Below are 27,048 nucleotides of genomic sequence, written 5' to 3'. Positions count from 1 at the left end.
ACTGAGGCTCTACATACACACTACAATGTGTTTTAGCACCAGGAAGTCAGCCAGAACGTTTATTGATAGCGAGGACTTTTAACTTTTCTCACTCTTTGACTTTCACATGATCCGTTTAATTTCATTGGGTCTATTTCACTTTGTTTAAGAGGAGTCATTTGGTCAAATCATTTTGACTGAAAGATATAAAATTGAAAACAAATCTTTGTCCATTTTGGAATGATTTGTGATTGTTCTCTCTGTTTAAAAAAAGGAATACAAATAATTCACCTTATGATTTACAGTGGAAACCCCTGAAAGGTGTATGTATTTCAGCTTCTTGTCTTTCCTCTTCTCTCTTCCTTTATTTCCATGTAATTCGCCAACATGTGCCGCACTCAAAGTCTCCCAAATACCTATTGAAGGTAAGACTTATTTTGAAACAAATCTAAATATGATACTAAATCATAGACCAGTCCCAAGTTACGGGAATCGTGATTGTAATCCAAATTCAAACTTTTCACTATCTTTTGAAACGTGTGCAGCTTCACTTCTCTGACATCAATCACATTCTGGTTTTGGAAAATGTAAATGATTTCTTTTGAACTTTTTTTTCACGTAGCCACACTTATCAACGTAAAGAAATGCTCTTGCGATTTGTCATTTTAGATGTATAGAACTACTTGGTGTGTGACACAAACACAGGCCAAGATAACTGTGGAGAAACTTTGTTGAACTTTGCCGATAAGAACCTCCGTGGTTATTTTTGAACAAGAAGGGGCTTCTTTTAACAAATCAGGGTGATTGATGTAATATGTATGCCGCCGTCATGCTCTCAATCCGAGTTGGGGAAAGTTGACACAAGCTGATACTTACAAAAAGTTACCCGCGCGACCAGATTAAAGCAGTGTGGCGGTTGTTAGCCCAGTGGAAGTGAGATAACCGTTAGTACTTCTGTGTGATCTGCTGTCAGGCATCCGATTCCTCATTCCGTGTCACTCGGTTTACGTTTGACGTACCTTTCCTTCTCTGCACTAGTGCGGAATAGAGAATTAAGATATGCACTTTGCTACGTAGACTTACCATAAAATATCTATTGCATCATTAATTTTGATGAAGCCATGAACTGCGAAGGCCATTAAAAAGCTTATATTGTGTCCTGGTTAATCCGTCGTCGGGATGGCTGTCTGCTTGGTGACGGCTGGTCTCATTACTCAGAATGCTCTGCAATTTTCCCGTGCCCCACAGCAGTGCAGAATTATTCTCTAGATTGTTAGCTTTAAGTGTTTACGGGGCTACGTTTTACAGACGGCACAGTTAGTACAGCTGTGTATTCCCAACTGGGCCATTTGGAGGAAGGAGACCTGCTGTAATGACACCTTTATCTCCACAAGGCCCCGCCGAGGATGTCGGGTTGCAAACAAACCGAATCTCATTGTAATCTACTGCTTTGGCAGTGATGCTGTTGGCCTGAGTACGGCCTGTTTGTTCATTGTGGATGTTTGTGTTCAGGTGGACACCATGGAGATGATGCGCCACCCAGAAGAAACCACCAACATGAGGAGACAGACTGTAGCTTCCTATTTCCGTGTAGGTATTTTTTATTTTGGTACATAGAGTTGTGGAATTTACGGTACTGGTATTGGTATCGACAACTAAATGTCTTCGTTGTTATGACATCAGAAGAAAAAAGCACAGAAATCTGTTAATAACAACACAATTACATTGTGAGAATATACAAGCCTAAATCCATTGATGTTGGTTGAATCATATGTCTCTATTTCTGTTTGATGAGTTTTAAATATTAATATATTTCATGTGTGTACTACTCATGTATGAAATGAAATAGTCACACATTTTTGCCTGTTTGTAAAAATGACTCAAATCCTGAACGTAAGAAAGAATTCACAAACAGGTTGTGACTTTTTGGAGTTTGGCAGAGCCTGTAACGAGCTGTTGTTAGCAGTTCATTCAAATTAGACTTATTTTAACTATTCATGAATTACCAACGACTGCCAGATCCTGTTGGGATTGATTAATACTGCACATTACTATTCAGCTTCAATTCTGTTATCAAAATAATTTTTGATTCTTGACGTTGGAAGTGAAAATCTTTATAATAGAACTGTGATGATGTTATTTCATATGATAACTGTTCTTTGTTCTTGCCTTGTTCTGTCTACAGTACTCCCTGATGGACTTGCTGTCTAAGATGGTGGTGGGTCAGCCACACTTTGTGCGCTGCATCAAACCCAACGATGACAGGCAGGCGCTGCGCTTCTGCAAGGAGAGGGTGATGGTGCAGCTGCGCTACACTGGGATCCTGGAGACTGTGAACATCCGTCGGCAGGGCTACTCCCACCGCATCCTGTTTGAAGAGTTTGTCCACAGGTGAGAGCGGTGTGTGTGTGACAGGCACGCTCCACTCTGCAGCACGCACACGTGGAGCGCCGACACAACCCCAGAGATGGTGCGGAACAAGTGAGCCGTGCTCTGCGTCACACAGAAACACGGGTTCTTTAATTAGGTAGGGGTACAAGCTAAGCAGAGCAAGGGGCTGACTAATTGGCAGTCATTAGTGATAGTGCGAGACAAAATCCTACCACTTTTTTTAACTGGGTGGATATTCTAGTCTAGAAAATATGGATGAAATTAAAACGGGGAGGAACTGTGATTATAAGGGGTGATGCATTTTAATGGTTTTCTTTTTACTATGCATAAAGAGTTTGTTCTGAAACTCGGGTGTACTGTGAAAAACTCAAATGTAGTCTCTGTCTCGTGTCCCATTGGTATTACATTAGAACACAATTAAAAGGATTTCATCATTAGGGGGACTTTACGTAAGGGTGTTGTTTTTTTGTTTTTGTTTATAGAAATGTGGGACAGGACCTGATAACGTTAAAAATAATGTTAAAAAGTGATATGCACTCCTGTTCAAATGTCCAACCCTACATTTAACCAGTGTAAACCTCAACCTCAGCCCTGTTCAGGGAAATATTTTGTAAAATGTAAGGAAACTTGTGTTTGATCAACTTTCCTAATGTGAAGACTTGATGATATCAATTTAATTAACTTGGGCTTGTGGCCTGTAGGGGAAAACAAGTTTGAGATTACTGGTTAGTCTCCCTGCTTTAGGGAAGTTTTAAAAATTGTGGTTCATTTTGGTGACCTAACATTTTGAATGTCCTACTTTTGGTCCCGATATTAAATAGTGTTATCATCAAAAACCTAACCCACAACACCTGTGCACTAAGTGTGTGTGAATGAGCGGGTGTATTACCACTTCAGACTACATTTTAACTTTGCTATTGAATCCATATGATCCTACCTGAGCCAGGCTGAAATCATACAGACAGACCTGAACTGCTAAACTGCACCTTTACTGAAAACTGATTTAAATTTGTGCTCTCATATCAAAGGCTCGTCTGATGTTGCCAAGCAGTGCTTTGTATTTACCATCAAAGAAATAACAGGTATCAACAGGAATTAGAATGAAAGGCTGTAGACTGAGCCAGGAAGGGGAGTTCAAAGAAGTTTTTCTTCTTGTTGTTCTTCTTTTTGACCAACGCCATAACACAAGAGATGAACCAGTCGTTTTGGAGTTTCGTGTCCCTGGGCAAACAGTTAGAGTCCCTTTGTCCTACACTGGTATTTTGTAAACTACAACAAGAGGATCAGTGGACGGATCTGGACCATATGAGCGATAAACATGCAGTTGAGCTGATGAACACTGATAGGCCTGGGCTGATGGGCATCTTCTGTGGCCATTGAAATAAGAGACGAGGAAAGCTCCCACAAAGGGCCTCTGTTGAAGGCTCAGGTCTCAGTCAGACTCACTGAGCAGGCCGTTTTCCTGCTATGATGATGCTTATAGTAGCTGTGTGAAAAAAGATGCAAAGATTTCTAATCTCTCTTCTTCCCCAATGTTGGATTAAACTACTTTTAAAATGTTGGCATTTAGTGAAGAGGAGCTGCCTGTTTGTCATCAGTTCTGACAGTGTGACCAACATATCTGTAGATTAACTTTTGGAGTTATCTTAAAGGATACAAAAGTAGAAGTAGAATAAAATGTAAAACAAACAAATTGATTTACTATCTTTTGAGTTAGATGAGACAAAGGTATTTTATTGAAAACAAGCAGTAATCTATTATCGATACTGATGTCTGGTTGTTCTTTTTAACAACGTGGTCCATTTTTCTCGACACATCGTCTTTGTGTTTTATGGATCAATTTCCACCAAAATGGTGTCCGAAAAGATGACACAACCACCCGGGTATTGTTGTCCCGTTAGTCGACTAAAAGTCCACGAAGATTTCGTCAGTTGATTTATCGTTTTTTATGACTTTCTTCAAGCTGAATGTTTATTATGTATTCCTATTCATAAGAAACTTATGAAAAAGTGGTGTTTTCTGTGATTCTTTTTTGGAGAAACTTTATTTAATCAAAAAATCAATTAGTTGACAAAATTGCATCAGTGTTAGTCGTGAATGTCTTTGATCGAGAGCGGCCCGATTAACCCTCAAAAAGTATTCTTATCTTTGGCGGAGTCTTTTTGGTTTTGGTTTCATTTTCTGAACACAAAATCTTCTTTACATCATATTGGCTCATATCGACTCTAAGTGCTATAACTACATTCGATCAAATATGTAATTGTTTCCCCTTCTGCCTGCTCTCATAGATATTACTACCTGGCATTTCGGGCTCACCAGATGCCAAAGACCAACAAAGAGAACGTTGTTGCAATACTGGTGCGGGCCAAACTGGAATCCTGGATGCTCGGGAAGACAAAGGTAATGTCATTATTACACCAAAACAATAAAGAAATCAGTGTTTGTATTATACACTTCACTTATTAGACTCAGTAGACCGATCTAGACTGACCTACTGGGATGTTCTCCCCTAAACGTCTGGTTAGGTTTTCCTGAAGTACCACCACGTGGAGCAGCTCAACCTGCTGCTGAGGGAGGTGATAGCTCGGGTGGTGGTGATGCAAGCGTACACTAAAGGCTGGCTTGGCGCCCGACGTTACCGAAAACAGAAGAAGAAGAGAAATCGCGGGGCCATCATCATCCAGTCAGGTACACTAGTCTTAATTAAACAGTAAACAGATGAAAATAATTGTTCAAACTTAAGTCAAACTAAGAATGCAAATCCTGATGTATTCTTTGATCATGTCTGGATGAAACAGGTGCACATTTAATGTGAATCTTACCGCTGGTTTCTTAATGACCTCTGGTCTATTATGTGCCGGTGAGTCTCCATTAAAAAAAGACGAGTTTAATAACCACAGCTTGACCTACAAAGGTTAGGAGCAATGCTTCAGAGCAGACAATAAGACTTCAGAGAGTTCAAAGGGATCCATCCCTCTGCCACCTGGTTTAGCAGTGTTTTGAAGTGGGATCTTGTGTAGTATGTGCAGTCTATTGTGTTTCACAGAGGCAGGTCAGCAATCTCGTGCGCGCACACACACACACACACACACACACACACACACACACACACACACACACACAGACACGCACACACACTGCCTCTTTCTCTTCCCCTAGCCTGGAGGGGCCATGTTGCTCGGCAGAACCTCAAGCAGATAAAAAAAGAGCGGCAAGAGGCCGCAATCCGCATTCAGTCAGGTAAAGAAATGTTTACATTTTTCTTCTGAGGTTCGTCATATATTCAAGTGCAGACTACTGGAATTTCTCACGTGTCCACACGCCACCCTTTTCCTGCATTTTCAAAAGGAAAAGGGCCTGAAAACCTTACTTCTTTGTGAAACACCTTTTTGATCTCAATGAGTGGCCTACGAAACAGTAATAATTAATTAATAATGCATACAGAAAAGCTTTTGAAAGTTTGTGCAGCATTTGGTCCCCATGTTTCAGAAGAACAGTGCATACTGAGATCCTTTTTCCTTTCATCTCTTTCCCAGTAAAGGCAAGAGAGGGGCTTATCCCTTCTGTTTCCTCACGACTTCCTCTCTCAAATTCCTGGCCTATTACACAGCTCTCACATACCAGAAACAAGATGCCTTTTTATACTGTCAACCTTTTCATCTGAAATGTAAATTAATTCTTACTCAGTGTGCCTTGACGAAGATCAAAGTGGGCACATTAACCTTCCCGGGTCCCCCCAACCGACCCCCCTCCTTGGAGCCTCTCACTGGAGGACAAGAAGGGTGCCAAAAGGGGCAGGAGAGAGGAGGGCAGGGGGAGGAGATTTGGCATTGTTTCCCCCGGCTCTCCTAGGGGCTGCCCTCATCTGGCACATGGAGCATCTCAGTTGCCTGCACACCTTGTGTAAATGTCCTCCATTAAAGCTCTTGTATATAACGATGCAGAATGGGTAAACATGCTTTGGGTGTTAGGAAAGCCTCTCCGTCGCTGCTGTCTTTCTCCTTAGAGTAGTGTGTGTTGTGTGTGGCCGCTGGGGTTCGGGGGGGGGGGGGGGGGAGGACCTGAACCTGACATAAGTGGGGCCTCAGCCCCCCGGCGGAGCACTCCAGCACATTCACATTGTATGTTCTCTGCAGCTTATAGCCTTTGAGGTGGGCTGCATTTGCATTCTGAAAATAAACAGATGCCTTTCAAATGTATGAGCCTCAGATCTCAGCGGGGCCTGGGGGACATGCTCACCATCGATCAGATTAGACCATGCAAAATAGAACCATAGCTCAACAATGTACTTCAGCTTTATTTTTCTGCGCATATCATTTTACAAGAAAAACACAAAAGCCGGTTGACGCAGTCAGTCAGCAGCCTTCGTTTACCTTCCATTTGAACTCGATGTGTCTCAATAATCACACGGTGTTTTCCCTCTCCTACACTACACTCCTTATATGGATGATAAACACATTTCGCAAGCTGTTTTAGTGCTTCGATAAATCGTTGGGAATTGTGTTAATTGCAACAATTATATTTGATAACTGCCTCAGTGGACTATATGCATGTTGTCTAGATGAATCACAGGTTTTCTGACCATGTAGGAGCATGTCTGAAATGAGTATCGTGTGCAGTTTACAGGGGCCTTCGGGTGCGTCGGTGCCATGAACCCCAAAGACACCCTGAGGCTGGAGGAAAGACCACCAAGGGGGAGCATATGGGGTGAGCTTCTTGACCTCAAGGGTCTGTTCTCATTGAAAGATTTACTTCCTGTGGTTAGATTTGTGTTACGTCTTCATTGTTTCTATTGGCACACACAAAATGCTTTTAACATGACCAACATTAGAGACAGCCTATTGAGAAAGATACTTTCAGTTCTGCTGGATGGGCTGCTGAGAAAACTCCTCCCTTAACCACCACCTCTTTCAGTTTTATAAACGCAATAAATATCTTTCCACCAATATAGCACACTTGTCTGACCGCAAATGGGGTTGGGCGCTGCACTGGTCTCCAGATGTACGAGCTGAAGACTTTGTGTTTATTCAGCATATGGGCAGGCCAGTCATTAAGAAAATATGTGCCAAGCAGGAGAGCAGCCACCGACGGAACAGCAGCACACGTGGTGTTGATGGCGGCTTTTAGCTCTGTGCTTAACTTTTCTCTGGGCCACAACTCACACAAATCAGTTATTACAAATCCCTTAATGTTAGATTTGAGATCACATCCAAATGTATCCAAGAGGGAAATTATGCATTTTTTCTTTATGTGCAGGAGCTCCAAAAAAAGCAAGCAAGAATGTCATTGCCTATCAGTGCTCATCTTAAACCAAGTCATGTGCATGACAAACCTTGTTCAAACCTCGGGTGACTTTTTGGTCAACGCTTTGCAACTCTCTCCAGACTCCAACTCAAAATACTAGATTTACACATCTGAAAATGTTATGCTTGTTGTATACTCAAACCAAGCGGAGCCTCATCTGGGATTTTTCTCTCCGTGTTTACAATCATATTCCTTGGTGAGAAAAACTTCAAACCTCCACTTAACAATTCTGTTTAATCAGTGTTGGAATCTCTCCATATAGATTTATTTTGACATGATCTAGCCCATTTTCATCCTGTAAGATCTATGTTCTCACCTACATGCTGTTCTTTTCCCTTTTGATATCATTACTCTCTGCCACGCATGAATTCTGTGTTTGCGTCCAAATAACAGAGCCTCCAGTTGCATCACCAAGTCCAAACTGGATGAGATTTTGTTTTTCTATACTTGAAGCATGAATGCGCCTGGCGTGCAACGTTGTGTTTGTAGATGTTGTCTTATTTTTTTTATAATGAGTGATCACACAGAGAAACATGTCTCTGTCTCGCTCTCTGCAAATTGCATAATCACAAACCAATTGTTTTTGCTATTAAACAAGGAGACAAATACAATTCATCCGCAGCTCTTACTACATGTATGTATTAAAAACAGTTACTAACACTATGTGTTTTTCTATGACAGTTTGTGTTCATGTCGGTTAAAAATGTGTCTCACTTTCACAGGTCTAAGTGCAACAAGGAACACATACATAGAGGAAATGTAAGTAACCGAATATCAATGAGCATCTTCTTTTGCCCGGCTTTAGCTGTGTATGTAAAATGCTGCTCCTCTACAAAGCAGCTTTAACCCAGATTATTCCTTGGGAATTTCTTGAGTCCTTGAGACAAAAGAGTTCTCTTGCTCCAACCTTCATCTCCGCGGAGAAGACAGGGTGGTACGGGAACGAGAGAATCAAAAGGCTGGAAATTCACGGCTGAGAATAAATGCTCGCTCTTCCCTGAGGTGATTTGTCTTTGCGCTCCTCTTTCTACAGATGTTAGACCCCTTTTTTAGTAAAGACCTGAGGTTCTTTGGTAGCACTTTGATATCCTGCTCGGATTCAATATGTGAAATAGAAGAGCCACTCCGTGACTTGGAGCACATCACAGTCTTTGAAGTCTGATCCAATTTTTGCTGCTCACCATTTGATGTTGAAAGGATGAAATGAGGAAAATGTACAGTTTTTGCCAGTAACTCTGCTGAGCATATGTAAGATTAAAAAAGCAAAATCCTTTGCTGGATGTACTTAGAAATGTTAAGCAGATTAATACTTTCCTATAGCTCTTTTATTCAAAGATCAAATTAAATATGAGAGGAAGACTGTATGAGCTGTTTTTTTGCACTCACAATTAAGTCAGTGTGGTGCTGTTTGCTAGGAGGTAGGGCTCGTAAAGGGGGATATGCAATTGCATTAGCATTTGATTAACATTGCAAAGCACATTAATGGGTTTGAGTTATATGAGTGCCAAATTGTAAATAAATGAATACAGTGTCTACATGACTAAATTGAAAGAAAAAAAGAAAACACATTACGAAGCTTGCTTTAACTTGTGTCTATTTATCTGCTGCTTTCATTGACATTGCTCTTCTGGGTGTATTTACGCCTCCTTCTCTCAAGGTCGGCCTCAACAGCCTCGACAGACAAGTGAAAGACATCAAGAGAGACAAAGGCAGAGCAGAAGACAGTGTTACGAAGCCTTGCAGGGAGACAGCTAGACTGCGAGACATGCAGTGTAAACAAGGTAAGCCCGAGCACAGAGCTGGCGGGTGCAGGTAATTACACAAAGAGACAGCCGAAATCCCACCTTAATGGATAAAGTGCCATTTTTAATACGGGGGCCCCTTTCAACCTTTCATCCCAGCCAATCCTCTGCTGCCATTCTTTGTTGACAGCAAAAAGAGAGAAGCATTATGGGTGATCATTTCTCCGGTATTTTAATAACGCAGGTCAGCTCATCATAAATGCCTCATGGCAAGTGTGTGTGTGTGTGTGGGGGGGGGGGGGGGGGGATGCTTTCGAAGTGGCATGAGCACTTCAAAGCTTTCATTCTCCCACACAGCGAGCCCTTCACTAAGGATCTCATCAATGACTCTAATAGACCTGCACAGTAACGGTGACAAGAAAATACACAAACCCTGATTTGTTGAACATATGTTTGGTCTGCTTTTTGCCCCGGGCAATGAATTACATTAATTCCCGCTGCCTGCGAGGCTGAGTGGGTGGCTGCACAGGGGGCCTCCGATTACAGCCGTCACCCAGCCCACCACTGCGGTAGCCTGGGTAATAGGAGCCCGGCCCTTCATTAATGTTATTAGAGGGGTATGAGGTAAGAGACGGAGGTGAAATAGCGTTTAGCAGCGCGGCTGAGAGATTACGGGGATTAGACATGATAATGTAACACAGACAGGGCTCTCCAGCAGGCCTGGGATTAGTGTCAGCACGCCACAGCAGGTCTGGGTTAGATAGTGGCTAATTCGGTAATGCTGCATACAGGTGACCCCCGCTCCCAGGCATCACCGCTGCTGAAGGGGAGCAGTGTTTGATGAATTTATAATGTCAGAGTAATTATGGAGGGAAATGTTGCAGTAAATGCCAGCGTGTGGGTACTTTGCTCAAAAGTAAGTTTTGTCCCGCGTCACTGTAGCTTCCTGTCTTTTTCTAAAACAGAGTCTTGAACTAACAGACAAATTACTTTCTTGTTTTTATTATGTCTTTGTAGTTTGACACTGTACCTATGAGGAGGATGTTTCATTTGATGTGTAAAAGTCACATTCCTTTGCACTTAGGATCCCTCTCATTTTAAAAAGCTCAAATATACAGTGTTTAGATGATTTCTTTGCTATATAATAATAAAGGTGGAGCTTTTGAACCATGAAATGTAGCACACTGATCTCCATCTTTTTCAAATGTGTTCTTGCAACCTCTCTTTATGGGTTGTGGCCTCAGTGTGGTAATGACTAATAGGAATAGCAAAAATATGAAACTATAAATTATAACTATAGAAAGCGATCCAACCTAAATTAATTTCAAAGACCATTTCAACCTTTCCGAGAAAAATCAACTTGTTCTTACAGGGATTTTCAAGAAATTAGGGTATTTATCTACATAATAATTCAGGTTGCTGGTTAAAGAAAAAATAAACTAAAAATTAAATTAATTTAATTTACAACATTGAAAAAATGCACCAGAAAATAGTTGTTAGAAATAGAGGAATTTAATGACTCAAGTTGGTAAGAAGATGGTTGTTGCAATGAATTATCTTGGGGACCCACTGGGGGATTCTGACCTCCAGGTTGGGAACCACCTGAAACCAAAAACTAGTTACCTGAAAACGTTCTAGTTTAGTCGCATTGGCATCATTTATTGCAGTAAGTCAAACACTCACAGACTTCTTTTTGTTATTAGGTTAATTGACAGGTATCTCTACTGGGTAAATTAGCCTTGGGCACATGAATAACATTTCATATCTGACAGTGGAGTTAAATTCTATTTAAATGCCCTGACAAAAAGAAAATCCTCTTCCTCTTCCGCCATGGGCTTATTTTATGTGGAGAGCACAGAGATTTTCAGGTATTCACAGTCGCCCATTTTCCTGCCTCGTTTATGTTGCAAGGTCTGCTTGTGGCTCCGTCTTCTTTCAGGAAACCCCATTTGAATATGTTGAGGGAGGCCATGGTGGCTCAGGCATCCAGGGCACACTTTGATCCCCGCAGATCTGAGAGTCTTTTTTTTCATCCCGAGGTTGAGCGAGTCATGGAAGCCTTGCCCTGCCAGATGTTTGGAGACCAGGCTCCTTCCTGTGTCTCCTCCTGCTGTCGCCTCTGGTGATCACATCGGTTCTCTCGGGCTGGAGCTCGACCTGGAGTGTTTCAGGACACCAGTGGAGAAAACCAGAAAATTAACCATGGAAATCGAATTACACCACCCCTCCAGACACACACACACACACACACACACACACACACACACACACACACACACACACACTCGTACACACTCGGCTCCCATTAATGCCAAAACACCGGGGCGTGACCTGGAAGCTCTCAATGTGTTTGACGGACGTCGGGTCTTTTCTAAGTGATTTAACAAAGCCTAGTGTTGCGCTCAGCCCAGTTCTCTCATGTGTGAAACAAAGCAGATTAGGGAGTGAGATGATTTGGTTATGTGTCTGTTTCACTATAAATCTGACAGCAGGCGAGGCAGCTATTCTCACTCTTTAGCAAAATCCCTGCAGAGTTGCATTTTCTGGTGGAAAGAGAGCATTAAAGAACTTTGTACTCCAGGCGCACTCAGATGTCTGCAGCACTAACCTTTGATTCCCCATGTTTTGTCAGAGAAAAAGTTGAACATACACAGCGAAGTCATGTAAGCCGCACACCCAAGACGATGTCACCTCTTGTCACCTGTCTCCCGAACCTGAATATTAATACAACGTGTTTTCAAATGAGTCACAGAGGCGTGTGCAAAAAGAAAGCCTTTGCTAGCAAACAGCAGATATGATCAGAGTGCTGCTTATGCTCCTCGGCGTGGTAAACAGGATGGTGCTGAGGATCAGTCAGAGCTGACTTTATGGTTTATGAAAGCTGAGCTACTTATGTTAACAGGCTTTTTGAAGATTATAGTTGCGGTAAACATACATGTCAAGAGAGAGGCAGCGATAAAGTGGAGCCACAACACAGAGACCAATTACCTCTGAGCCTTGGAAGATAGTTAACCTGGTCTTTGGAAGGGATGAGAAAAGAGAAAAATGAAAAGGGTGCACAGAATAGTTGAAGTTCATGTTGACTTATTGGTTATAGTTATCTCCCCCCAGTGCATAACATGGTACAGTCAATAATAATTGATTTTGTTTGTAGCCCTGAGCTCTCTCTGGGCTTTATAGCTGCAGCTGGGAGAGTTCATTGGAAATGTGGACGCAGTTTTAACCACACTGAGGTCAAACCCACACTCACTAAAACATCTCACTTTCCTCTTTTCTCGCTCCCTCCCTCAGCCCTTAAACGTCTTCCCACATTTCCTCCCACAAGGTTTGCAGCCACCAGGTGCTGCTCCACGAATCACCACCACCACCTCTTTCAAAGGAGCATCAGCATCACCGTATCAACATGCATCTGCTAGACAAATGATCCACCCTCTCCATGTTCTCTAGACAAATACGCTCCCACCCTCTCGCTGTCTCTCGTCTTTTGATTGATCTGTCTGTCTCCACATCTCACAGTGTCTCAACCGGATGCCTTCAGTTTTAGGCAAATTACAGGCTCGACATAGTGGCAGCAGAGATTTGGAAGGGATAGGAAAGACTCAACTTAACGGAAGGAGTTGCCTCTGTCTGACGCTACCTACGTAATCCTCTTAATGTCAGTGGGAGTAGTTAACAGGATGTACTTCCAAACTACTCATCATCACAATTCCAACAGAATAATCTCCTGAGACGTAAAATTTAGGTGGAAAAAAATGATACTCCAAGTTCTCTGTAATTTCGTAAGGATTGACTCATTTGATGTAGTTTAAAACAAACTTTTTTCGGAAACACAAACCCATATCAGTGTGTTATTTCTGTGGACAGAATACAATTTGATATAGTTACATTTTTTATCGAAATTAAATTACAAGGGAAAGTTTACATATTTAATCTATTTCTAGCCTGGTTTTCTTGTAATTCACATATCCCTCCTTGCTACTTACTTTTTATTTATCCTGCTAGGTCACGGTTATAAATAACATGTGTTATGTCTGTGACAAATAAATAACCTCCACAAAGTTCAGATATTTGTCCTCAACGCAAACATTTCTTTCGGATTTAAAGTTCCAAATCTGCTTTCTGGGGAAATGATTGATTTCAGTGTAAAAATTAAGTAACAACATCCGCTGTTCCATTAGTGAAAACAGTGAAACTACTCTTTTCCAACATTATCTGTGGTTCTTGACCAGTTTGTCTCATAATTTAAAGCACATTAGTTGCTAGATGTTCAAAATGCCGAGAGTGTCAATAAATCTCAGCAGTCATGAAAAGTTCTTGAAATCCTTTTTAACTTCAGTTATCTGTTTGGAGTCTTCGTATGCAACGGAGGAATTATGTCTGCGTTAGTGTGCATGTGTGTGTGTGTTTGTGTGGGGTGGGGTTGCACATGCCTCATTTAGACATCAAAGGCCCCTGCTGATGATTTTTCCTTATAATCCATGCCTTTTGGTGCCTCTGCTCCCTCCATCTGAATAAACAAAGCCCAAGTGGTTCTCTGTGGTCTGGGAGAAGTCAGGTGATTGCAGCACGTGATTTGGGAAGTAAATCGATACATCTCTAATGTATTCCACTAAAAATCCCTTTTAGCAGCTCTTTTATGTTGTTTCTGAAGAGCATTTTGATTTTCGAGGGTTTTTAAAGTGGTATTTAGAGATGTAAAATGAGTCATCTGCTGCTCTTTGAGAATGAAAGAGAATGAAAGAAATACCTATCTCAAAAGAATTCCAGCCCCCTTTATCTCAAAAAGCAAACAAGTACAATATGTAAGTTTCTCTTTTTTTGCAATCAAATGTTTTTATTTAGCATAATCACACAGGATGGCGGAGCACCAAGACATGGTGCCCTTTCAAATTACAAACAATATGCTGAGACAAAAGGAGTCTCTCAGAACCATGAAACAGAGAGGAAAGATGAGGGGGGGACATACACACAACACAAGACACAGACAGACGAACAAATAACATTGACAGGGACCAAACACATGTGCAAAATAGAAGTAAGGGGCTATAGCACACATCTACAGCATATTTTTCAAAGAATCAGCAATGTTGACCCAAGTGTCCAAAGTCTTTTCTGATGCTCCATTTATGTGAGCTGTTGAGATCTCCATATATATAACATCCAAGAAGGAAAGCGTCCATGTTCGAATAGATAAGTTATGAGGTGGTTTCCAGCGAGTTGCAATCATTCTCTTAGCAGCTGTAAGTCCAGCAAATGGAGCACGCATTTGAATTTTAGAGAGCTGAAAGTCTGACAGATCATTTAGAATCAAAACACTGAGAGTGACAGGCACAGTAACATTAATCAAGACAGATAACTTGGATGCAATATTGTTCAAAAACTGACAAACAGGGGAGCAATCCCAGAACATGTGAAGATATGTACCTTGAGTGTTTAGTGGGCAGAAAGTGCATAAAGGACTGGTAATTACTTTCATGTGATGCAATTTCACAGGGGTGAGATATGTCCTATGAATGAAATTGTAGTGAATTTGCTGATGGTCTGGATTGCGTGATACTTCTGAGATGCTAGACCATACATCATGCCAGTTAAAATCAGTGGTCAGGTCTGGGCAATCACGTTCCCAGACCCTCTCAATAGGAAGGCTGAGGCGGCCAGGTGTCACCAAAAACTGATAGAGCTTAGATACTATACCACTGGTTTTTACCTGTATTGTAAATAATTTCCGGATAGGATGGATGGGCAAAGATCTCCGCCAGGGGACACCATATGACTTGAGTGCTGATCTTAATTGAAGGTAAAAGAAAAACGAGGAACGTGGTAGACTGAATGCATTTTGTAAGTCAGCAAAAGATAACAAGCCAGTCTCGTTAAAAATGTCTCTTAGATAATGAACCCCCCTCTGTTCCCAATGCGGAGCTGTTATAGGCCTCCCTCCAATCAGGAGTGCTTTATTGTTGGTGTTGTTAGTGGAGAAAGTGTATGCCAATTGCATGGTATATGGCAATATGTTTCAACCAATCTCCAGGTTTGATGAGAGACAATGGGGCCAAAACGCAGCTGGCACTGTTTGTTAGAGATATTGGCAAAAAGAACGTCATGAAGTGACCATGGTTCTGTCATATCACTTTCTAACGCACACTGAGGAATCTGGGTCAAACCATGTAAGAAGAGGCCTTAAGACAAAGGACCAAAAATAAAGTTTAAAGTTGGGAACTGAAAGACCACCATTCTCCTTTCTCCTCTGTAGAGTAGACTTTTTAAGTCGTGGCCGCTTGCCTTTCCAAATAAATTTTGATACCGCTGCCTCTAATTTATGCCAGTAATCAAAAGGAGGAGAAAGAGGTAGCATAGAGCTCACAAAATTAATCCTGGGTAAGATGTTCATTTTAACCACAGAGATACGGGCTTGAATAGACATGGGGAGACTCATCCATTTTCCCATATCTTTCAATATGTTGTTCAGAGAAATAGAGTAATTATGCTTAATAATCTTGTTTAAACAAGGAAAAACATCAACACCCAAGTATTTAAACTGTTTAACAATGGGGATGTTGGCAGAGATGATTGAATTGCAAACAGAGTCGTTTAGATGGAGTAAAGCAGATTTTGACCAGTTAATTTTGAAGCCTGATAAGCTTCCATACTTCTCGCATAAGGATAGCAGATGTGGAAGAGACTGAGTGGCGTTTTCCAAAAAGACCATCACATCATCCGCAAACAATGAGAGGTGATGCTGCGTATTTCGAATGCCTATTTGTGACACCACAACAGATTGGCGAATGGCTTGAGCCAGAGGCTCAAGGGAGAGGACAAATAATGCAGGACTCAGGGGGCAACCTTGGCGTGAAGATCTAGAAACGGGGAATAAAGAGGAGAAGGTGCGTCCTGTTAAGACTCGGGCTGAAGGGTTAGAATACATGACTTTAATCATGCCAATGAAAGTGTTACCAAAGCCCATCACCTCTAAGACTAACCATAAGAATGGCCACTCAAGTCTGTCAAAAGCTTTCATTGCGTCAAGAGAGAGAAGTGACATTGGTGTCTTACTGTCTTCTGCAGCATCAATAATGTGGAGAAGGCGTCTAACATTATCTGCTGCCAATCTCGTTTTTATGAATCCTGTTTGTTCAGAATTTATTAATTTTGACATATGAGACTCCAGACGACGAGCTAGGAGTTTAGCAAATATTTTTAAATCAGAATTTAACAGGCTAAGAGGACGATAGCTAAAGCACTCTGTAGGATCCTTATCCTTTTTCAAGAGTAAGGATATCAGAGCTGTATTAACATCCCTTGAGAATTAATATGTAAGTTTCTCACAGAGAAAAGCAAACTATGCGCAGCTTTCTTTTGATATGGAGAAATCAATATTGTATGAGCTGCCTCTGTATTCCCAGGAGACCATTATTCCTCCCCACCCCAAACAGCCGATATTACCCACGATCATTTAGCGAACCCCTGGTGTGAGCCACTGACTGACCCCTTCCCAGCTCTGCTGCCCACGCCCAAGCCACGCTCCGCTGCCAGAGGCCAGTTTGGTTGCCTTCGTGCCTGTAATATATCTGCAGGAGCAGCATTCCTCTGGGGCTGGCCTGGATCAAATGGCAGTGATTTCCCAAACAGAGGCGCAGATGGGATGATGGGAGTTCTGACCCATCCTCTGATCTGCTACACGCTCTAATCGCTGCAGGTCAGAATGGATAAATGGTGATGCTCAACCTCTGTGTGTCGTGTTTCGGGCTCCAGATCTGCAACAGTCCATTTTAGGAAAACATCTTATTTGGATTTTCTCAACCAATATTGCAGTAGTGATTTAAAATGTAATTTTCTTTTTGTAAACGTAATTAAAGCCTTTTTTTTTTTATAATACAGTATTTGTGTTATTAAACAAAATATGATTGAACCAACCTCAATCACAAATTGGTCTTGTGTTTACAATAATATAAATAAACTAATGCAGCGCAATGGTGTTAATGTTATGAGCATGCCATTGTTAAATGCACAATGTTCACCGTCTTAGTTTATCTCGTTAGCATGCTAACATTTGCTAATTAACAGCTAAACCCAAAGCACAGCTGATGAAAATGTTATTAGTTTTGCAAGCGTTGGGTCATAATTCAAAGTACCAATAAAATGTTTTACCTGATGATGACGCTCGATGAAATGTCAGGGGATCATCAAAGATATTATAATTCGTCCTCGGGGGACCATGAATATTTCATGACAATCCATCCAATAGTTGTTGAGACCATGCAAGGCCACAACTCTCAATCTCATGTTGGCGTTAGAAGAAACGTTGCTCTGGTTCATCATCCAGGGACAAAGTATCCTCATACAAAAGTGCTAGTCTAGATAGTAACCCCAGATTTGGGGTTACCGGTAATACTGTTTTACATATTGTATTTGAATATTAAGTCAGTGAAAATAAAAATACCAAATGCCGTTTACGTGCCAGCCACATTGTTTGTGTTGCATTTCAATTTTAAAATATGATTTAACATTTGCATATTGTTCACTGTAAAGCGGGGCTGCAACTTCTTTTTGCAACTTAAATGTCAAACAGCTTTTCCAATTCCACACCAACATACAGAGAGCATGTTCATCTGCAAACGGGACATAACTTATTTGTTCTGTTTGGCGAGCTCACATAATTCATGTTCAATAGCGCAGTAAATTTACCAACGACAGCCGGTGAGGTCTTTTAAGACCCAGTTGGAACTGCGGAGGGTCTTCAGCAAACAGAGACTGAAGTACTAGCTGGCGTACACTGAAAGCAGGGTCTGCATCACTTTTTAAAAAATGTTTAAGATTCACTAATCACAACACAGACTATGCAAACTATTTTTACAATCCGATTGAATTTTGAAACTTCGTTCAAGGACATTAGGATTCATTATTTGTGATTGAGTGCTTTGATGCAATTTCAGGGGAATAAAACATTTGCTTATCAAATTCATTCCTGCATCATTAGCAGTACAATGTCCTACATACAGACATTGCTTAAATTAAATGTAAGGTGCAAACATTTGATGTGTTATTTAGTTTTTGTTTTCATCACATGGCATGTGACCACAGTAGCTCGTTTAGGTCTCACAAGGCGAAGCAGCAACGTTGTACAATTCATTTTAATGTAATATTTAAAAATAAGTGCTTTTAATCCAGCCAAATGACACAGCTATTTTCTTCAGTACATGAAATTCATCCAAAATATCCTCTAATACTCAGGGGTGACACGGATTCACACAGTGGACGGTTAGCACCTCTGAGGCACGGATAGATAAGATTCACGGTAAAAGTTAGCTAATATCTCAGAACTGACAGGAACTTTCTGGGCATTTACAAAGTGTGACTTTAGTAAACCTGCACCAGTTTGAATAACATCAAGAAAGCTGAGGAAATATGGGGGGTGGAGGGGGAGCTTGCCCTTTGATGTATAGGATTGAGATGTGATGAGGTCTGTTCAAAGTGAGTACAAAGTAGTGTTAAGGTGGAAAAAGCAAATGCAGCTTTAGTCAAGGTAGAGAAGCCGAGGTAGCGAGAGATGATGAAGAAATGGCCTGTCTCACCCGAAACGTAGGCAAAGAAGATGAAACGTTATCTGACATTAAATATAGATGCTACCTTGTAAAGGTGTCTCGGCTTTAAAACACACTTTTGTAACCTATAAATGTTGAAACCCTGGGAGTGCTGTAGTCGGAGAATGTAATAAGCCTTCATAATTGGGTTATGTTTGAATAATCACGTAGCTCGTTATCTTTAGTATGTCAATATCCTTTCTGTGGTGCAATGAATAATTAATTATTCAGTACACTGTTTTGAACAATCAGGGAAAACAACGCTACGCTGGCAAAGATTTGGTCATCTGCTGGAATGGAAGCAGCAGAGAGTAAAGAACAAGTCATTCACTGAATGGGAATCATAATTGACTTCTTTCTCTGACTCTTAACAGATAAGCCACAGCTCGCAATAATTGTGTCATTGGTCTCAGGAGGAAGCAGGAGGGTGAGCATCTAGATTCTTGTAGATATGCTGAGTCAGTGTAGTGCTAATGGTTGACTCTTCACTTTAACGTTCATCCAAATCACCACAACACTTAAATTGTATTGGTGTGGCAGCAAACTCCTTGTAATCTCAACAATGAAAACCAAATTAATGCTGGACACCCCAAGGCTAATGTGAGATAACACTCATACTTTTGATGCAGGTGAACTCAGCTTTTAAAGGAATAGTTCAGCATATTGGTAAATACTCTCATTCACTTTTGTTTAGCTAAGAGTTAGAAAAGAAGATTGATACCGCTCTCAGTTGTGTACACTCAGTATGAACCTACAGTCATTAGCATAGCTTAGCATAAAGAATGGAAACAGGAGGAAATAGCTCTGTCCAAAAATAACAAAAGCCAAATACCAGCACATTTGATTATTTTACAAGCCTGTGTTTTACCAGACCTGTCTGCCCTTCACTACTGTGCACTGCTTCTATGTATCTCATTAGGTACTTACTAATAACTTCAGCAGAAAAATGAATGGCAACTTTTTAAAAGACAGACACTTTAAACAACTCCCTATACCTTCCTCATTAAAGCCTCCCGGCTGATGCAGCACTAACTAACTCCTTCTTCAAATACAGGATGAATCCATGTTTAACTCCTCAGACAAATGTTCAATGCATTGAAAATAAATCCTCTACTCGATGTATTAAATTGTTCCACCTATTATTAAGTGTGACTAAAACACTTAATTATCTCTGACAAAAATACGCAATTAAATTTTACACATCTACGCATTATTATTATAACTCTCACATATATTGACTGAAATACTGTAAATAAATAGGATTACCAGCACTTTAACGTCGCCACACTTTTTCAGTCAATTACTCTGTAGTCACAGTGTTCATTTTCAGGGACTGTTATTAAACGATGAAAGCAACTTTCAAGATGGTCACAGCTGTCATGTATATATTTACTTCCTAGCACTAGAAGTCGTCTTGGTTTTTGTCCGTCGCCATCTTGATTTCTTTGCGACTAGAAGTGACACAAGAGGGTGTAGCGCTCCCAATGCTGAATAAGACATTTGTAGACGATCAGATTGTGACAATTAACTTTCATAAACTAAAATTTACGACGTTAAATCAAGTGAAAAGTAGGGTCGTTTTCTCACAGACTTCTATACGATCAGACCTCTTTTTGCAACCAGAGAAGTTGGCTCTTGGCCATTAGAACAATTGCAAGTTTAAAGCACTTCCACATTGGCTTCACTTTTCAGAAGTGTCGGTTGCCTCCTGGTTTTAGTGTGAAGGAATGCTAAGATCTCATCTTAGCTCAGTGTAAACGCATTCAATAATATTTATCTCTTTTTTTTGTGGGTTTTGGTCACATGGAAAAGGGAAAATTCTTGAATACCTCGCCCCACAGTCTCCCCTCTGCCTCCTCCATTCGTAGCTATTTAGCAAATTGAACTCTAGCCTGCTGTGCACCTGTGAGGAAACATGTTGTTTATATGTGTGGATTTATGTAATGTTAAGCTCTTATTGACTCAGCCCATTGATGAAATTACATAATCTTCAACCTTAACCAACGTAGATTTCAAATGTGTTTCTGCTACTTTGTCACACTGGGGTGCAGATTTACAAAGTGGAGGGCAGAAACTGTTTACTGCTGCTGTCATCACCATCAGTATCATGTCGGTGCTTGTTGTTGTTTTGCTTGGTTGGATCACTGCCCTCATTTTTCCTCTGTTGCAGGTCCAGTGATGAAGCTGCAGCAAAGAACTCCTCGCCGGCGGGGCCAGCAGCCCAAGCTGCTCAACAGCCCTGAAGACAGCCTGTACTACAACCAGCTAAATGTGAGTTCAAAGTGCCGATAAAGGCCTTTGTCTGACTTTGGTTCCACATGATAATACAATTAAACCTACCTGTGCCAGACCCTGGAGCCCCACCCCCACGCTTCTCTGCCTCTTGTCTTGAACATGTGCTTATGCTCTTTATCTGTTGCTTTCATGTCAGGATGTCTGCCTTCACGGTGAATAATTGATGTGGTTTATCAAAGCTGAGCAAGATGCATGCTTCATCAGACTCACTTGAGCCCTTTGATCAGAAAAAATTATGCTGTGACTTCTGATATTATCAGCATCTGCTCGCATTCAACACAAAATCACTTTGAATTAAAAATTAATGACTCTCTGCTCATCTTTTGACTGTGTGCTCTTGGCCCTTTCCTCAGAGAACTCTGGATTACCAGGGGAGCAAGAGGAAGCCGAGAAAACTTGGGTAAATAACTGCTTTCCTACTTACAGCCACTCTAAACAGAGCAGGCCCTTTGTGGAATAGGAGAATCCAGAAATGGAGTTGTTTTCTTATAATGTAAATGGAGAACCAAAAATAACAGGCTTTTTATGAGCAGTTGCTCTGCGTCATTAGAGAGGGGGTTACATATTAAGGCTTTGTCAGCATGCTAATTTTAATTGTTGAAGGTCTGACTTATATTTGTACTATAAATGGCATCCTGGTTCAGCTCAGTATACTTAAGATGACGCATGCGCCTCAACGCTTTATCTGCAAATACTGTTTTGCATCACAGTTATACTTTTCTCTACTTTCTCGTCGTCTTTCCCATCACAGTCAAATCAAACTGCTGGATGGAGAAGATGAGTACTACAAATTACTGTCAACTGTGGAGTCAATCCCTGAGGAAGAGTACGCGACCGACTGCCCCCCCTCCCACCCTTTCTAGTGGGCCTCTCGTCAGTCAGAGCTGAGCCTTACAGCCATGTCAACCGGTAAGACAGACGCAGCAGACATGTCGACAGACACTCCAAAGAACATCCGTAGTGTTAGAAGTGCTGTGGCATGTGGAGCAAGTAGCAGCAGGGCAGACTAGGCGACCTGTGCAGGCGATGCCCTCAGCTGGTAATCTAAAATGGTCAGAAAGGGTTTACAGGAACGACTTACTCATGAAGTTAAATTATTACAACATCATTGTGCTACTTTCTGTTTAGTAAGCCACCATATATTTTTTTGCCATAATTCCTGAATTTAGTTGGAGATGTTCAAACTAGCAAGAAGAGGGGAAAAAGACAGCAAACTTTTTTTCTAGTCCTAATTGCTTGACCTGCAGTTGTGCCTCTCTCAATGTGGCAAAAACGTGTAAGAATATTATGCTGTTTGTCATTATTCCACCGGCATTTTTGGGTGTCTTAAAAAACATGCCCTTCATAAGAAATGATCATTCAGTTTACAAAAAACTGCTGTGAAATGGTACAGATGCTGCATCAATAAATGAAGGAATGACAATACACGTAACACAAAGAATACATCATCATGTGGTGCACTGGGGAGGGGAGGTTTGTAATGAAAAGCATTTTGCAAAGTCACAATGAAACACTTAAATGCTGAGTATCCACCAAATGTTTCTATGCCAGGGCTGCAAGACAAATGTAACCGACTCTTATTATCCATGTATCTAATGCTAATTATTGATTGATTGATTCTTCTCTCTTAAATGTTGAAAATAATGACAAATACCTAGAAAAAAAAGAAATGTCTTGTGTCCGTGTGTTGGAACATCAGTAAAAAAAATAAGAAGAATCACGTTGCTGTTTGGAACAGGCGGGTTGCTCGGCTGCTATTATGGAAAAATGTTTCCTGATGGTTGGAGTCATAACCTGATTGATTAGGGTGAGTGAGTGAAATAATACCTGGGGAAGCCAATCAGAGGCAGAGTAGCTTGAGTCATGGCTTCGCTATCTGAGGAAAAAAGTAATATTGCTTCCGTAGTTGCTGCTTGCAGCATTGTTGGAGCGCGTGCCCGTTCGGAAGTGCAGCTTACAGTTGTAAAAAAGTGTCCATTGCTCGTTGGAAGTGAATGTGTCTCGTGTCCAAATAGTATGTCTTTGGGTCCCCGTCATTACATCCGCCAAGTGTAAAGTAGATCGGATGAACAGTTCTCAAGATATGCGAAGGACACAGACAGACACACAAACATACATTGTAATGACATGAGCTAAGCAAAAGGGAATACATCATTTGATTTGTAATGCTTTTGTATTAGCTGAATAAATGACAACAATAACTTAGAATTATAAGGATCATCAATTATTTTAGTTTACCATCTATTATTGTATCGGCATCGTTACACATTTATTTTAAGGAGCACTTGGAGGCAACGTGCTTCTTTTCAAATGCATTGGTGTTAACCGGACTTGGTCAAACCTATTTCATTGTCTAAAACGGATCCAGAAACAAATCCTTCTGAAGCCCCAAACTCTCCCTCCGAGTTCTCCCACAGCGAGCCGCCTGTAGTTAGAGGGGCTTTGTTCTGTCTGAGTGCTGGAATCACCCCATATAGCCTCACAGAGGCAGAGCTAGACCTCACTTTGAATTTCACCCTAAATACAGGAATTTTCTTTTAAGATGTGAAGTGTCGGAAATACAGGGCCGGCGAGTTGATTTGTAGAGCTTTTTTTTTTCTTTTCAATTTGCATATCATTTACTGCATCTCCCTTTGTTGACACCCGAGGGCCTGAGAGGAGATTTTGATCTTAATAGGGAGAGTAGGGTGGTATGACTGAGGATCTCATCCTCCTTACACTCAGCGGGGAAAACATTAGAGCTCTGCCTAGATAGCGAGACAGAGATAGCGGCTCACTTAGGTCCAGGTTCATGCGAATCCTGGTGGGTTTAAAGAGTCCCAAAGTGTTCATCAAACAGTACTGTGAGGGTTAGACTTGGATTGAGACTCTGAGGACTGACTCTGCTTGTAGTGGAAGTGTGTTTAATCCAAAATGTTTTTAACGTTTCACAAGCTCTGGGTAGTGGTGGATACTTTATTTAAAGGTAGCCATTCAACAATGTAAATGTGTAATTTACAAGTTCAAGTATTCATGTTACAATCATGTTATAACATGTAAAAGAATACCAGCAGAAAAAATATACACATTGGCTCCTGTCATTGTTACATTCTCACAATATTGGTGTATTATTACTGATGCATTCATGTGTAAGCAGCACTTTATGTAGCAGTTAATTGAGGTAGAGATCATTTTACTCTTTATGCTGTTGGGAAGTTTAATCTGTAGTAATGCATTTTTATTTTAAAAGATCATATATGTTTTGTATAGACAACTTCATCTGCAAACAAACGTGTTACTACAGCAGTTTAATACATGTAGTTGAGTAAAAAGTTACAACAATATTTCCCTAGTTGTAGTAAAGCTGAAGTATTAAGTGGTATAACATGGAAATATTCAAATAGTTTCCAAAAATTGGACTTAAGTATAGTTCTAGAGTAAATATACTTAGTTACAATCCATCATTGCATTATCTAAAAAGTGTGTTTCATATCCATAAATCATGTGGTTGTTTGTGGACATTTTAGATCTGGGGACAACTGTCCCTCAAAAAAAGACAAAGACGAAATAATCTGTTTTCACAATCGCATAATTAAGCTGCATCAATAAAAAATTCATAGGATTTTCCAATCATTGTCATATATAACTAAAAGAAAATCTAAGAATAATACCCCATACCACTGGCAGTGATAAAATGTGGTGTCACAGTTCTTTCAGAAGCATTTCACCTCCGGTTGTAACCATGGATCCTGCAATAATTAAAATCCTCATTGTACATTACTTCCTTGCTGGGATAGTTGGTTCCTCTGAAGAGCAGTCTGAAATAGGTCACCCCAGTACCCTGTAGTGCGTCTTAAAAGTACACTGAATCAATTAAGTGTGATCATGCTCCCTTGATTATTTTGGCCCTGTTTTGCCACAGAGAGGAATTTCAAATAGGCTCACTAGTTTGAATAACAAGGTTGGACTGTGGTGACAAATGGCTCCAGAGTGGGTGTTTCTTCCCCTGTTTTTCTCTGCCAAATTAACTCCCTGGCTGATTGCCTGCTTTAGCATATGAGAGGAGGTGAGCGGAGGTGTGTACATAATTACCTTGGTTAGCTGATTATGTGTTGCAAAAGGCAAATGTTATGAAATACTGTCGTCACTCTCACGAAAGATGTTCTGACCTAATGAACTGGAGCTTCTGTGTTGGCTTGGTCCTGGTCCTCTTGTTGGTCTGCAGGCAGGACGCTGTGTCACGTCAGTGTTGGAGGCCTGAAACCTGTGTTTTCTTTAATATGTCTGCGTAAATCTAGCTCCCTCTTGTTTTTCCTCATTAAATCTGACAACATCTGGTGTTCGAGCGAGGACTCCTTTAATGTGGCTAACGTCACTGCTGGTGTTATTCTTACCATTTTAGCTATTTGCTTCATGCACCGCACTTTCATTAAAGCAACAGCCATGGTAGCCCCAAACACTGTTATCCAAAGTTTTAAACCACCTTTATGAAAATCGCTCGAGCCGCAGCCTTAACAAATGATGAAAAGCTTTTATTTTCTAAAGAAGCATACTTACCTCTTCACCTAATAGTGATGTCTCACTTCAAAGAGAGAGCACGATTAGGCCAACATTGTCCTGTTTCTATATCCTTTGAGTTCAAAGGGAGAGTTTGAATACCAGTATTTCATGTGCAGCCTTTTCAAATACTGTTTTGATGCAGTTTACGTGCTTTTTTGAGGTGTCCGATTTTCACCACAGTAGAATACATCACACTAAATTATGATTGCATACCACAGTTTGAATGCCACGTCTTGTTTTGTCATAATGTTGGTTCCCACCAACACAAACATACATCTAGAATAGCTACAGACCTAGCACTGTGAAGCTCTTTACTCGCTAATGATTGGTGCCAAAGAAAACCACATACATGAGCGTCAACCAGATGTCAGATGTGTGTTGAGGGCTCTGAGCAAAAGAACATTCCCTAAAGACGGCATTAATAAAGAAACTGGTTGAGCCGGGTAGAGACAGAAAGAGAGGCATAGAGGAAGGAGGAGATAAAAGAGTCTGTTGAGTAGGCTGCATACATCAAAGGTCTCTTAATGACAAGGGATGCCATTAGGGTTACAGTGGCTTTTGTTTCAGCTTCCTCACACCTGCAGTTTGTTGAGGGCACTTTATGCACTGTTTTGTTGTTAACATTTGCATGAGTATAAACCGCATGCATGAGGAGATAAGAGTTTGTTCCTGGCTGCTAATCTTGGTGCTGACCAAATGTTTTTGTCAGAAAGAGCTTCCTTAACATTTGCATAAAAGAAATGTAACCATTCAGTTGCTTCCTTGTGTAAAAGCAAATATAAAACTAGAAAAGGGTTCACGTAGAACAATAAAAGCAGAAGAGGAAAGCTGTTATCCTCTCCGCCAAAGAAGATACTGACATTAAAGTTTTCTCGGTGCCTCAGGTGCTGGAATGGGATTTGACAAATCAGAGCGTGAAATTGTGATTAGCCCCTCTCAGTTTGTAGAAGGGAGTGGGGCACGAGCAGACTTGGCATGGCCAAAGGTGTAACCTGTTATGTTTTTGCCCCGGTGCTGCTTTCCCAGATGGTGGGACCAGCTGCCATTGAATAAACGCTGGACGGGTAACAGTGTGAGAATTACCACGGCCTTGTTTCAGTTTGGGATGCATTACAAAAAGCTGCTCTTTTTACCACTGCCAGGGGGAGCAGGGACAGATCACCCGGTGTTCAACCAGACGACCTTTTGATTGAGGTCAGAATAAAGTAATGTCCAGTACA

At 41.0% G+C, this 27,048-nt stretch overlaps 1 protein-coding gene across 2 annotated transcripts in view; it reads left to right on the top strand.

Moving 5' to 3' along the window:
• myo3b (myosin IIIB) overlaps nucleotides 1–27,048 on the top strand; it is a 55,189-nt gene that overhangs the window by 26,600 nt on the left and 1,541 nt on the right. For both annotated transcript variants that reach the window (XM_034561438.1, XM_034561439.1), the window contains 12 exons: nucleotides 384–404; nucleotides 1,492–1,569; nucleotides 2,165–2,370; nucleotides 4,659–4,770; nucleotides 4,896–5,058; nucleotides 5,530–5,610; nucleotides 6,990–7,077; nucleotides 8,397–8,433; nucleotides 9,332–9,455; nucleotides 21,165–21,265; nucleotides 21,643–21,689; nucleotides 22,041–22,198. In XM_034561438.1, coding sequence (XP_034417329.1) covers nucleotides 384–404; nucleotides 1,492–1,569; nucleotides 2,165–2,370; nucleotides 4,659–4,770; nucleotides 4,896–5,058; nucleotides 5,530–5,610; nucleotides 6,990–7,077; nucleotides 8,397–8,433; nucleotides 9,332–9,455; nucleotides 21,165–21,265; nucleotides 21,643–21,689; nucleotides 22,041–22,152 — 1,170 coding nt within the window. In that variant the 3' untranslated portion in view covers nucleotides 22,153–22,198. The remainder of the gene's footprint in view (nucleotides 1–383; nucleotides 405–1,491; nucleotides 1,570–2,164; nucleotides 2,371–4,658; nucleotides 4,771–4,895; nucleotides 5,059–5,529; nucleotides 5,611–6,989; nucleotides 7,078–8,396; nucleotides 8,434–9,331; nucleotides 9,456–21,164; nucleotides 21,266–21,642; nucleotides 21,690–22,040; nucleotides 22,199–27,048) is intronic.

This window comes from Cyclopterus lumpus, chromosome 21 (genome assembly GCF_009769545.1).
Source record: "Cyclopterus lumpus isolate fCycLum1 chromosome 21, fCycLum1.pri, whole genome shotgun sequence".
NCBI classification, from domain to species: Eukaryota; Metazoa; Chordata; class Actinopteri; order Perciformes; family Cyclopteridae; genus Cyclopterus; species Cyclopterus lumpus.
The sequence above is the reverse complement of the archived record's forward strand: the minus strand, read 5'-3'. Positions and strand labels throughout refer to the sequence as shown.